This window comes from Heterodontus francisci, chromosome 1 (assembly GCF_036365525.1).
Source record: "Heterodontus francisci isolate sHetFra1 chromosome 1, sHetFra1.hap1, whole genome shotgun sequence".
In the NCBI taxonomy this organism is placed as follows: Eukaryota; Metazoa; Chordata; class Chondrichthyes; order Heterodontiformes; family Heterodontidae; genus Heterodontus; species Heterodontus francisci.
The window spans coordinates 127,725,984-127,740,462 of record NC_090371.1 but is presented as its reverse complement, the minus strand read 5'-3'; the positions used below and the strand labels follow the sequence as shown (position 1 = coordinate 127,740,462).

Genomic DNA, 14,479 nt, shown 5'->3' with positions numbered 1-14,479 from the left:
ATCAACTTGGCACTTCTGGCCGAAGATTGTTGCAGATGCTTCAGCCTTATCTTTCGCACTGATGTGCTGGGCTCCCCCATCATTGAGGATGGGGATATTTGTGGAGCCACCTCCTCCAGTTAGTTGTTTAATTGTCCACCCCCATTCACGGCTGGATGTGGCAGGACTGCAGAGCTTAGATCTGATCCGTTGGTTATGGGATCGCTTAGCTCTGTCTATCGCATGCTGCTTATGCAGTTTGGCACGCAAGTAGTCCTGTGTTGTAGCTTCACCAGGTTGACACCTCATTTTGAGGTATGCCTGGTGCTGTTCCTGGCATGCCCTCCTGCACTCTTCATTGAACCAGGGTTGGTCTCCTGGCTTGATGGTAATGGTAGAGTGGGGGATATGCCGGGCCATGAGGTTACAGATTGTGGTTGAGTACATTGCTGCTGCTGCTGATGGCCCACAGCGCCTCATGGCTACCCAGTTTTGCCTTGCTAGATCTGTTCGAAATCTATCCTATTTAGTACGGTGGTAGTGCCACACAACAAGAAGGAGGGTATCCTCAGTGTGAAGGCGGGACTTTGTCTCCGCAAGGACTGTGCGGTAGTCACTCCTACCAGTACTGTCATAGACAGATGCATCTGTGGCAGGCAGATTGGTGAGGACGAGGTCAAGTATGTTTTCCCCTCTTGGTTCCCTCACCACCTGCCGCATACCCAGTCTAGCAGATATGTCCTCTAAGACTCGGCCAGCTCGGTCAGTAGTGGTGCTACCGAGCCACTCTTGGTGATGGACATTGAAGTCCCTCACCCAGAGTACATTCTGTGCCCTTGCCACCCTCCGTGCTTCCTCCAAGTGGTGTTCAACATTGAGGAGTACTGGCTCATCAGCTGAGGAAGGGCGGTAGGTGGTAATCAGTAGGAGGTTTCCTTGTCCATGTTTGATCTGTTGCCATGAAACTTCCTGGGGTTAGAAGTCGATGTTGAGGACTCCCAGGGCAACTCTTCTCCTCCTCCTCTCCCCCCCCCCCCCCCCCAAAAAAAACTGTATACCACTGTGCCGCCACCTCTGGGATGGTGATGGCAGTGTCCGGGACGTTGTCCATCAGGTATGATTCCGTGAGTATGACTATGTCAGGCTGTTGCTTGACTAGTCTGTGGGACAGCTCTCCCAATTTTGGATGTTAGTAAGGAGGACTTTGCAGGGTCGACGGGGCTGGATTTGCCGTTGTCGTTTCCGGTGCCTAGGTCGATGCAGAGAGGTCCGTCCAGCTTCATTCCTTTTTATTGACCTCGTAGCGGTTAGATACAACTGAATGGCTTGCTGGGCCATTTCAGAGGGCATTTAAGAGTCAGCCACATTGCTGCGGGTCTGGAGTCACCTGTAGGCCAGACCAGGTAAGGACAGTAGATTTCCTTCCCTAAAGGAACCATTAGTGAACCAGATGGGTTTTTACAACAATCGACAATGGTTTCATGGCCATCATTAGACTAGCTTTATTAATTGAATTCAAATTCCACCTTCTGCTGTGGTGGGATTTGAACCCATGTCCCCAGAGCAATACCCTGGGTCTCTGGGTTACTAGTCCAATGACAATACCACTACGCCACCGCCTCCCCGGTGAGCAAGTGAAAGCGGCAGAGGGTGGGAAGGGCTGAGGTAGGGTGGAAGGCAGGATAAGTTAAATGACCAAAGGTTTCATGGCGCAAAGCTAAAAGGATTGGTAATGGGACAAGTAAAGAAACAAAAGATGTGGCTAGATGAGGTGTGAATGGCAGGATAGCAGCCGTTCATATGCAAAGTAAAGTGATTAGAAAAGAGAAAACGAACTAGCCAAAAACACGAAACAAAATGGAAGCAGAGGTCATGATCTAAAATTATTGAACTCCATGATGAGTCCAGATGGCAGTAAAAGTGCCCAGTCGAAAGATGAGGTGCTGTTCCTTGAGCTTGCATTGAGCTTCATTGGAACACTGTAGCAGGCCAAGGACAGAAAGGTCAGAGTGGGAGCAAGGTTTTGAATTGAAATGACAGGTAACAGAAAGCTCAGTGTCATGCTTACAGACTGATCTGAGGTATTCCGCAAAGCAGTCACCCAGACTGTGTTTGCTGTCCCCATTGTAGAGGAGAGCAAATCGTGAGCAGGGAATACAGTATGCTAATTTGAAAGAAATACAAGTAAATCGTTTCACTTAGGAGTGTTTGGGGCCTTGACAGTGAAAAGGGAGGAGGTAAAAGGGCAGGTGTTGCCTATCCTGCGCTTGCATGGAAAGGTGCTGTAGGAAAGAGAGGGGAGATTGAGGGTGACCTGAGGAGTGGACTGGGGTGTCACGGAGGGAACAGTCCCTTCGGAATGCTGAGAGGGGAGGGGAGGATACGTTTGTTGGCTGGAGGTGTTGGAAATAGTGGAGGATGATCCATTGAATACGGAGGCTGGGGGGTGGAAGGGGAGGACAAGGAGAACCTTTTTGTGGTTCTGGGAGGGAGGGGATGGGGTGAGAGCAGAAGTGCGTGTCTGTTCTATGTCACGCACGTCTGCTCTCACCCCTTCCCCTCCCTCCCAGAACCACGATAGGATTCCCCTTGTTCTCGCCTTCCACCCCACCAGCCTCCGTATTCAAGGGATCATCCTCCTCCATTTCCACCACCTCATCGTGATGCCACCACCAAACGCATCCTCCTCTCCCCTTTCAGCATTCTGAAGGGACTGTTCCCTCCACGACACCCTAGTTCACTCCTCAGTCTCTCCCCAACACCAGCTCCCTTTCCCACAGCACCCTGTCATGCAAATACAGGAGATTCAACACTTGCTCTTTTACTTCCTCCCTTCTCGCTGTCCAAGGTCTCGAACACTCCTGAGTTGAACAGTGATTTGCTTGTACTTTCAATTTCATATACTGAATTTGCTGCTCACGATGTGGTCTCCTCCACATTGAAAAGACCAAATGCATACTAGGCGACCGGTTTGTGGAACACTTGCTTTCAGTCCGTAAGCATGACCCTGACTTTCCAGTCGCCTGTCATTTCAAGTCTCCACCTTGCTCCCATTCTGACCTTTCTGTCCTTGGCCTGTTGCAGAGTTCCAATGAAGCACAACGCAAGCTCAAGGGACAGCACCTCATCTTTCGACTGGGCACTTTACAGCCTTCTGGATTCAACATCGAGCTTAACAATTTTAGATCAGAACCTCTGTCTCTACTTGTTTTGAGTTTTTAGCTGGTATGTGTTTTTTCTTTTGTTTCTTTCTTGATCCCCTTACTTTGCGCTCGAATGGCTGCTATCCTATCATTCACACCTCCTCTAGCTACTTCTTTTGTTTCTTTACTTATCCCATTACCACTCCCTTTGGCTTTGTACGATGAAACCTTTTGTCATTTAATCTGTCCTGCCCTCCACTCCATCACTGACCTTCCCTTTTGTTCTCCCTTCTGACCTTCCTCCCCGACCTGCCTTCACTTGCTCACAGCCTGTTTCTAACTGTTCTTGGTTCTGATGAAGTGTCACAGACCTGAAACGTTAACACGGTTTCTCTCCACAGATGCTACCAGACCTGCTGAGTGTTTCCAGCATTTTCTGCGTTTATATCATTGAATTCGGTATCCTTGACCTCATTTAAGAGTCTGACTCCTCAGCCCATGTTTGTCATAGTCATTGGTTCGTTGAGTCCGTGCCTGCTCTGTCGAACAATCCATTCAATCCCGTTCCTCCAATCCCTCCCTATAGTCCTGCCAGTTTATTTCCCTCAAGTGCCCATTCAATTTTCTTTTGAAATCATAGTCTTCGCTTCTACCACCCTCATAGACAGTGTGTTCCAGGTCATTATCACTTGCTGTGTATATATAAAAAGCTTCCTCATGTCCCCCTGCATCTCTTGCCCAAAGCCTTCAATCCATGTCCCCTAATCCTTGTACCATCAGCTAATGGGAACAGTTTTTCTTTGTCTAACTTATCTGAACCTGTCATAATCTTGTACACCTCTATCAAATCTCCCCTCAATCTCCTTTACTCCAAGGAAAACAACCCCAGCTTCTCAAACCTAAGCTTGTAGCTAAAATCCTCCATCCCTGGAACATTCTGGTAAATCTCCTCTGTGCCCTCTCAAGGATCCTCAATCCTTCCTGAAGTGTGGTGACCAGAACTGGATGCAATACTCCATTTGGGGCCTAAGCACAGCTTTATACAGGTTCAGTGTAACTTCCCTGCTTTTGTACTCAATGCCTCTGTTTATGAAGCTCAAGATCCCATATGCTTTGCTAACTGCTCTCTCAACATGTCCTGCCACCTTTAAATATCTATGCACATGAGGCCTCTGTCCCTGCAAACTCTTTAGAACTGCGCAATTAAGTCTATATTGCCTCTTTCTATCCCTTCTTCCAAAATGCATCACCTCACACTTCTCTCTATTAAATTCCATCTGCCACTTGTCTGCCTATCCTATTAGCCTGGCACCATTTTTTGCACTCAAATGGTATCATCCTCATTGTTTGCCATACCTCCAAGTTTTATCAGCAAATTTTGTAATTTTATTCTGCATTCCAATCTCCAAGTTATTTATATATATCAAAAAAGGCAGTAGCCCTAATACTGAACTTTGGGAAACACCACTGTTTACCATCCTCCAGTCTGAAAAACAACCATTTACCACAACTCGCTATTTTCTGTCCTTAAGCCAATTTTTTTTATCTAAGCTGACACTGATCTTCCTATTACACGAGCCCCAATTTTGTTAACCAGCCTTTTATGTGGTGCTTTGTCAAATGCTTCCTTAAAATCCAAATAGACAATATCCATTGCATTCCCTTCATCAAAAAATGCTATTAGATTAATCGTGCGTAATCTGCCTTTTACAAATCCATGCTGACTCTCCTTAATTAGCTCAAACCTCTCCAAGTGCCTGTTGATTTTGTTTGCCTGACTATTGTTTCTAAAACCTTAACCCATCACTGATGTTAAACTGACCGGCCTATAATTACTATGAATGCCCTCGTACCCTTTGTTGAATAAGGGTGTCATGTTTGCCATTCTCCAATCCCTTGGCACCTCCCTGTATCTAGGGAAGGATGGAAGATTATGGCAAGCCATTCTGCCATCTCCACCTCTACTTCTTTTAGCAACCTGGGATGCAAGCCATCCAGACCAGGCGACTTATCCACTCTTAGCATAGCCAGCCTTTCTGGTATGTCCTGCCTATCAGTTTTAACCTCATCCATTACCTCTACCATCTCCCCTTCTAATGATATTTTGTCAGCATCCTCTTCCTTAGTAAACACTGATACAAAGTACTCATTACATATTCTAGCCTTGTCCTGTGTTTCTAAGCATATATTACCCTCTTTGTGCCTAATGTGACCCACCCCACCTCTTAATACCTGCTTACTATTTAGATGCCAGAAGAAGATTTTTCAGTTCCTTTTTATGTTGATCTATTCTCTCCTCTTTTTGCCAGTCTTGTTTTCCTCTTCACTTCCCCTTTCAGCTTATTGTATTTGGCCTGGTTCTTGCTTGAAGAATTCACCTGACATGCATCATACACCATCTTTGTTATTTTATCATATTCTGTATCTCTATTGCCATCCAACGAGCCCTGTCACTGGTTACGCTACCTTTCGGCCTTGTTGGAATGGACCTAGCCTGACATGAAGCATCCATCTCCTTAAAGATCACCCATTGTTCCATTACAGTTTTTCTTGTCAGTCTTCGGTTCCATTTTACTCTGGCTAGATCCCCTCCATCCCATTGAAGTTAGCCCTCTTCCAATTTAGAAGTTCTACTTTAGATTGTTCCTTGCTCTTCTCGAATACATATCTAAATCTTATGATACGATGATCAATCTTACCCAAGTGTTCCCCCACAGACACTCAGTCCACCTGGCCCACCTCATTTCCCAGCACCAGATCTAGCAATGCCCCAGTCCAAGTTGGACTGAGAACATACTAGTCAAGAAGATCTCCTGAATTCATTTTAGAAATTCCTACCCCTCCTTTCCCTTTATTCTCACATTATTCCAGTTGATATTTGGTTAATTAAATACCCCCAGTATTACCGCTATTATTCTTGAACGTTTCTGTGATTTCCCTGAAGATTTGCCTGCCCCCCTATCGCTCTCGCCGCCCCTCTCGCTCTTGCTGTTTGGAGGCCTGTAGAATACCCCCAGTAGTGTGTTCATACCTTTCTTGCTTCTCAGCTCTAACCAAATGTCCTTGCCCGCTCAAGGACATCCTCTCTTTGCAACGCTACAATGTCTTCCCTAACCAGTACTGCCACCCCACCTCCCCTTTTTTCCTTTCCTATCTTTTCTGAATATTTTGTATCCTTGACTATTAAGCACCCAGCCCTCACCGAGCTTCACATCCAGCACAGTTGCAACCACTGGGGGCTGTGACTTTGGACTCTGCTGAAAGTAGCTCTGGAGTTGCAGGACTCTGAGAAAATGCAGTTTCTCATTCTTACTGTTGGGTATCTCCCTGCTACATTTATGTGGATTTACCAGTTTTTTAAAATTTAAGTTACTGATGTTGCTTCTCATCCCAAAATATATCAGGTGTTTTTGAAAGAGTCAAGCTGCACATTGCAATTACTATATCGTTTGTCCACTTCTTTGGTTTACCATTTTGCCAGAGGATAAAATTTCCTGCCTGCTCCATGCTATTTCTCTCCTTGTTACCCACTTAATTTAACTCCCTCCAATCTGTGCTGCAACTATTCCCTCTTCATTATTGGACTGGATTCCTCCACCTTGTAAAGGTTCACTTGTTCCCTTTTGCTGGAGGGGGGAAATCATCAAGCATGGAACCTTTGGAAAGGAAGATCAAGTGGAGAAGGACAAGGAACTGTTATCAATTCCCCTCTCAAGAGAATTTGCAGGTACAGTGATTAAAATTGAGGGGACAGCAGCTAAATCTAAAATGAGGTTTTGGAATAAGGCATTTATAAGATCACAGGAATTTGAATTCACTTTTAAAAATCCAGAAATGAAAAACTGGTACCAAGTAAAAATGACCATGAAAACTGTCAGGTTGTTGTAAACCTGACTCGTTCACTGATGTCCTTTTAGGCAACGAAGCATACCGTCTTTACTGGGTCTGCCCTGTACATGACTCCAACCCCACACCAATGTAGTTAACTATTAACTGCCCTTTGAAATTGTCTAACAAGCCACTTGGTTGTATAAGAAAGCTCACCATCACCACTTCAAGGACAACTAAGGATGGGCAACAAATGTCATAGCAAGGAGCCATGCAATAGATGATCAACCAGAGTGTTGAAGGTTGGCAGGCTGATCTTGTTCGGCAAGGGAATCAAAGGTTATGGGGGGTAGATGGGAGTTTGGAATTCGAGAGACAAACAGATCAGCCATGATTTTATTGAATGGCGGAGCAGACTCGAGGGGCCGAATGGCCTAATTCTGTTCCTAATTCAGATGTTCGTATCTCCAAGATGAGGATGTAGACTAATACCTTCAATTGAAACCCATCCAGTGCTTTGTTAAAAATATCTATGAAGGCTTTGATGGTTTGATTCTGACTGTTCTATAAACTAAAATTCTATTTAAATGTAAAGATATGTAAGAAATATGGTTTTGTCCACAAGTCAGTCCCTTGTCAGCAGCTGGTTCTATAGTTGTATTTTCAAGCTTCTAATTGTATGTATAGTGTTCAGTTGATACAGAATTTGGGTTATAGTACTAAGATTCTGTATAGCTAAAATGTAGGAGAAAAGATTATGACCATCTCCAGTCAGTTCTTTTCATTCATTAAGTATCAACCACATTGCTGTGGATCTGGAGTCACATATAGGCTAAATCAAGTAAGGATGGCTGTTTTCCTTTCCTAAAGGACGTGAGTGGATCCGATGGGTTTTTAAGACAATCCGATAATTTCATGGTCACCATTAGTGAGATTTGCTTTTTATTCCAGATTTTATTCTAATCAGTTGAATTTAAATTCCTCAGCTACCATGCTGAGATTTGAACTCATGTCTATAACATAATCATTATGCTGCTGTCTCAGTGTGAAAGTCCAGTTTGGAGAGAGGTTAGGAATGGAGAGGCAGGATATTAGAAGGAATACCAATATACAACACACTCATAATAAAAATACAATATGCTGAAGAAACTCCACACCTGTGGAGAGAAGCAAAGCTAACATTTCAGGTCAATCTCTGACAAAAAATCAAAACCTGAAATGTTGACTGTTGCTCACAAATTCGATGCAGAGAGAAGCAATAGTTAACGTTTCAGGTTGATATTTTTGTCAGATTGACTTGAAATGTTAACTTTGTTTCTTCCGACAGATGTTGCCTGATCAGAGTTTTTCTAGCATATTTTGTTTTTATTTCTGATTTCCAGGATCTGCAGTATTTTGCTTTTGTAACTAGCTCCTTTAGAGGGAGTGCAGCAAAAATGCTCCAGACTGATTCCTGAGATGAGGCGCTTGTGGTACGATGAGATATTGATTTAGACTAAGCCTATATTCTATAGACTTTAGAACAATAAGAGATGATCTCAGTGAAACATATAAAGTTTTTAACAAAAACAAGAAATGCTGGATTCACTCAGCAGGTCTGGCAGCATCTGTGGAAAGAGAAGCAGAGTTAACGTTTCGGGTCAGTGACCCTTCTTCGGAACTGACAACTATTAGAAAAGTCACAGATTATAAACAAGTGAGGTGGGGGTTGGGCAAGAGATAACAAAGGAGAAGGTGCAGATTGGACCAGGCCACATAGCTGACCAAAAGGTCACGGAGCAAAGGCAAACAATATGTTAATAGTGTGTTGAAAGACAAAGCATTAGTACAGATTAGGTGTGAATATACTGAATATTGAACATCAGCAAGTGCAAACCTGAAGAAAAACAACCTGAAAAAAACAGTGGGTAAGCAAACTGAACAAACTAAGATGAAATGAAATAAATGCAAAAAAAGATTGTAACAAATGTAAAAAGGAATGCAAAAAAAAAAGGAAGAAAAAATAACTAAAAATGACTAAAAATGAAAGTAAAGTGGGGGGCTGTCATGCTCTGAAATTATTGAACTCAATGTTCAGTCCGGCAGGCTGTAGTGTGCCTAATCGGTAGATGAGATGCTGTTCCTCGAGCTTGCGTTGATGTTCACTGGAACACTGCAGCAATCCCAGGACAGAGATGTGAGCATGAGAGCAGGGGGGAGTGTTGAAATGGCAAGCAACCGGAAGCTCAGGGTCCTGCTTGCGGACTGAGCGGAGATGTTCCGCAAAGCGGTCACCCAGTCTGCGCTTGGTCTCCCCAATGTAGAGGAGACCACACTGTGAGCAGCGAATACAGTATACTACATTGAAAGAAGTCCAATCTGCACCTTCTCCTTTGTTATCTCTTGCCGGTCCAATCTGCACCTTCTCCTTTGTTATCTCTTGCCGGTCCAATCTGCACCTTCTCCTTTGTTATCTCTTGCCCAACCCCCACCTCACTTGTTTATAATCTGTGACTTTTCTAATATTTGTCAGTTCTGAAGAAGGGTCACTGACCCGAAACGTTAACTCTGCTTCTCTTTCCACAGATGCTGCCAGACCTGCTGAGTGAATCCAGCATTTCTTGTTTTTGTTTCAGATTTCCAGCATCCGCAGTATTTTGCTTTTATATAAAGTTTTTAAGCAGGTTAACAGGGTAGATGCTGAGAGGTTATTTCCTCTGTCTGGGGAGTCTTGAACTAGGGGTCCCAGTCTAAAATAGGGGGCGACCATTTAGAACTAAGCCGAGAAATTTCTTCACTTAAATGTTGTGAATCTTTGGAATTCTCTACCCAAGAGGGCTATGAGTATTCACTGAATATATTCAAGACAGTGATCAATAAATTTTTGGATACTCTGAATCAACAGATATGCGTATAGTGTGGGAAGGTGGAATTGAGGTAGAACATCGGATGTGAATTTGTTGAATGGTGGAGCAGGTTCGAAGGGCCAAATTTTTTTTTTAATTCATTCATGGGATTTGAGCATTGCTTGCCAGGCCAGCATTTATTTCCCATCCCTAATTGCCCTCAAGAAGGTGATGGTGAGCTGCCTTCTTGAACCGCTGCAGTCCATGTGGGGTAAGTACACCCACAGTGCTGTTAAGAAGGGAGTTCCAGGATTTTGACCCAGTGACAGTGAAGGAATGGCGATATAGTTCCAAGTTAGGATGGTGTGTGACTTGGAGGGGAACTTACAGGTGGTGGTTCTTATGTTATTATCTGTGCCGTATTTGCACACAACCAAAAAGTGGCTTTATTAAAAACTTCCATGGTTGATGGATCTTTTTTCAGTACAGTTTTCTTGTAAAATGTATTAAGTGCAGATTTTGAACTGTTGAACAATACCACTCACTTCTTCCAGTAGCTAGGGAAGTAGCTGAATCATACAGATCATGAAGGTCTTTGATTCAGTGCCTGGTGTTTGTTGCGTTAGTCAGATTGAGGCACTGCAGTTTACTTCAGTGGTCCTGGGTGAGGAAGGGGAAAACAGGCAAGGATTCCTGCTCCCGGTCACCTTCTAATCCCTGCTGGAATTACAGGTGAGGATAGGGTCAGGCTTGACTATAAATGATGTTCCATCTCCCATGGCTTAGTAGGCAACCAATATCAACACGTCTGCCCAAAAAATGTCTGCAACTTCAGAAGGAGGTGGAGAGAAAACTTGCGTAGAAAGGTTTGGACCACACCTGGGATACTCCTGTATAATTTTAGTTGCTGTATTACTAGAAAAAATGTACAGATACTGGAGAGGCTGCAAAACAGTTTTACAAAGATGATACCAGGAATGTGGGGATTATACCTAGCGAGAGGGTGGACAGGCTGGGTCTCTTTTCTCTCGAAGAGAAAGCTTGAGGGGTGAACCTTTAGAGGTCTTTGAAATTATGGAAAGTTTTGATAGAGTAGATACAAAGAATGTTTTCACTTGTGGGGAAGAGCAAAGCCAGAGGACATCAATATAAGATGGTCACCAAAAAATCAAATGGTGAATTTACAAGAAACTTGCTTATCAAGAGAATAGTGAGAATCTGGAACTCTATCACAGTGAGTGATTGAGGTGAAGAGTACAGATGCATTTTGGGGAAGCTAGATAAGTATACGAGGGAGAAAGGTATAGAGGGATATGCTGATGAGGAAAGATGGGAGGAGGCTTGAGTGGAACATAAACGCCAGCATGGACTGGTTGACCGAATGACCGGTTTCTGTGTACTGTAGAGCCTATGTAATATAATCCATATAATGTTTGTTTTTGAATACCTGTATTTACAAAATCGAAGTGTCTTTATTGGTTAATCTAGATGTTATTAAGCTCTTAAAATGGAGATAAAATGTATGATTTCTCATGTGAGAAATAGAAAAAGAGTAAACATACCTATTCAGTACAGAACTGAATTAAATTTCAGGCAGTGGTGTTGCAGGGAAACAATTTACGAACATCAAATGTTACTATTTATGGGACTCTGGATGAAATTAGGCAACACTCTTACTGCCTGCATTTAAGGGTCAATCTTTGAAATGCTGAACATATTGACTATTTGAAACAAATTCTTTGCAGATACTATACCGAAGTTTGAAAGATGTTTTAGAATATGAAGGGAATGTAGAGGAAGACATGATGATCACCTTTCATGTATCATATAGTGACCTGTTTGGAGTGCCGGTTATCCATAATCTGAAAGAAAACAGTGGTGAAATTCCAGTAACAAACCAAAATAAAAAGGTCAGTATGATATTGGTCATGCCTACATATAGCAAGTAGCCCTATAATCCATTTAAAATGAACAGAATTAAGCTGATGTAATGTTATGTTCCATCAGTACATCGTGAACGATAAGAGGCTCAATTCCTGTGTCTTGTTATGTTTTTAATTTTCTTTGCAGTCAGGAAGTGGTGAGAGAGACCATTAATGAGGTATTGGTCCCGGGATATACTTGCACATTATCTCACAGCCTGATTTGAGCTCTGGAAGTCTTTTGACTGGAAAGATGTGCATAGTACAGGGAGACACGGCAGCAAGAAATAATATGCTAATTTCTCGAGAGTGAAATCCACTTTTTGTTTTGAATAATTTGATTTTCATCTTTTACTCAATGTAGCTAGGGTAGGAGATGGGGGTTAATCATTCAATATGTGAGTCTTCCCATTGTGGAGAAATAGCGACCAAGTAATTATACTTCTGGAGTAAAATTGTTAGATTCTGAATATGGATCTGTTATCGAGAACATATGAATAAATTTTAATGTACATAGTATTAAGTTTAGAACTCCAACTTATTGTGACTTTTCACAAAGGATTTCTTTGAATTTAAAATGTTGAGAGGCTTCATATGTATTAACTTACTGGCCCAGATTTTGCAGTCAGTGACGAAGTAACACCACCCACCGTTGACTCCACTGACAGCTGCCCAGAGTTGTCACGACCTTTTAGGGGTAGAGTTACTGTCATCAGGCATCGAAGAAGCTGACACAGGCTTCTTGGGCTGAATGATCTCCTTTGATGCTATACTAGTCTATGACTCTGATCCAGCATGGTGCCCCCTACAGGGGATCTATGGCATCTGAGAGCAGGACGAGCAACAGCTAGACTCTTTAACCAGTCAAATTGAGGAATCCTCACTGAGACAGAGTCTAAACCAGGAAACATAAATAGATTTAAATCATAGGAACATAGGAGCAGGAGTAAGCCATTCACCCCATTGAGCCTGCTCCTCCATTCAATACGATCATGGCTGATCATCCACCTCAATGCCTTTTTCCCACACTATCACTGTATCCCTTTATGTCATTGGTATTTAGGAATCTTCAATTTCTACTTCAAACATACTCAATGACAGAGCTTCCACAGCCCTCTACGGTAGAGAATTCCAAAGATTCACAACCCTCTGAGTAAAGAAATTTCTCCTCATCTCTGTCCTAAGTGGCTTCCCCTTATTTTGAAATTGTGTCCCCTGGATCTAGACTCCCCAACCAGGGGAAACATTTTGCCTGCATCTACCCTTTCAGTATTTTGGAGGTTTCAATGAGATCACCTATCATTCTACAAAAATCTAGAGTACAGAGGCCCAATTTCCCCAATCTCTCTTAATAGGACTGTCCTACCATCCCAGGAACAAGTCTGGTGAGCCTTTGTTGCACTCCCTCTTTGGCAATAATATCCTTCCTATGGTAAAGGGTAAAGCACTGCAATGCTCTGTTGGATAGCCTTATATGTGAGTTAAAGGTCTCCAAAGGAAACCCGGCCGAGCCTGAATGCTGGACCTGGAAGTGCGACCCGACCCGAATCCAACACGTTGGGTTGGGTAGCAGGCCTGTACCCATGTGCTGAGGTAAAGGCCTGCTACCCGACCCGACCCTGTACTCTAATCCTCTTGCAATAATAGCTAACGTACCATTAGTCTTCCTAATTGCTTGCTGTACTGAAAGTGAAAGAAAGATTGGGAAAGAAAAATTCGATTAAGAGGGAGAGATAAAAAACGGACAGAAAAAGTAAAAAAAAAATGTTTTATAAATCTCCAGCACGAAATAAATTATGAAGGAATAGGACTCCACACTTGTTCAATTAAATTTTCAGGGCCAGGAAGTTGTTTGACTGTTAAAAGTTCACTTAGTCCTGAATGTATCGCAACATTTTATGGCACATTTAGTGGGTAGCCAATGAGTAAGTATAGCAGCTTCATGCCCTTGCATTGATTTCAATGCAGTGTCTATTGGTGAGGTACCATTATAGAACAACCCAGAGAAGAGTAAGGTAACTTGGACCACAACTTCTACTTTTAACTGCACGTGTGTACTCCATGAGGTGCTGTTCAATTTACTCCATAATAATGCTGAGTGCTGATAGCCCCACTGTTTATTCTCACCACAAAATCCAGGCCATTATCTGTTTGTATACTGCACTATAGAACAGAATGAAACAGTGAAATAGCAGAAAAGTTTGTTTCTGTTTCCTAATGATTATTGAGGTTGATATACTTTTAAATGTAATCTGACATGTTGCTGCTCTTTTTTGAAAACTCGCTCAAAGTTAGTGATTCTATTTGAAACTGCAACTAAGCACAAAAGCACAGGTAGAAAACCCCCTTTTATAACTTTCTATTTAGGAAGCCATAGTGAAGGACCAAGATCAATGTTGCGGATACCTGTAAGGTTAATAAGAGAAGACTAAATAAATCAAGAAATTGTAATTGTATTACACCAAGTTTCGGGTTAACGAGCATTAAAATTGTAGGATGAGGGGAATGAGTTCCAAGGTTTTGACAAAATGGAATTAGAGTGGAAGGCTGCACAATTTAGTTTTAATTTCAAAACATGCAGTGGAGGAAAAACATATAGGTCAGTATATTTGGGGCTTAGAAGTGGGAGAGGAAGATATTTTGGTAGATGTTACATCACCTCAGGCATGTAAGGAATATATCAGCCCAATGTTCAATATACATTGCAGTTGTCAGATCAATCTTTGTATATATCTTAAGGAGAGCAAAAACATAGCAACTGGGCTGGACCTTTACCACGCAA

General features: G+C 42.8%; 1 protein-coding gene across 1 annotated transcript in view; it reads left to right on the top strand.

Annotated features, from left to right (window-relative positions):
* The window catches only part of LOC137372237 (ubiquitin-protein ligase E3A-like), a 59,532-nt gene that overhangs the window by 22,974 nt on the left and 22,079 nt on the right, over positions 1–14,479 (top strand). Inside the window, exon 6 of the mRNA XM_068035898.1 lies at positions 11,521–11,685. Within this exon, the coding sequence (XP_067891999.1) occupies positions 11,521–11,685 (165 nt within the window). The remainder of the gene's footprint in view (positions 1–11,520; positions 11,686–14,479) is intronic.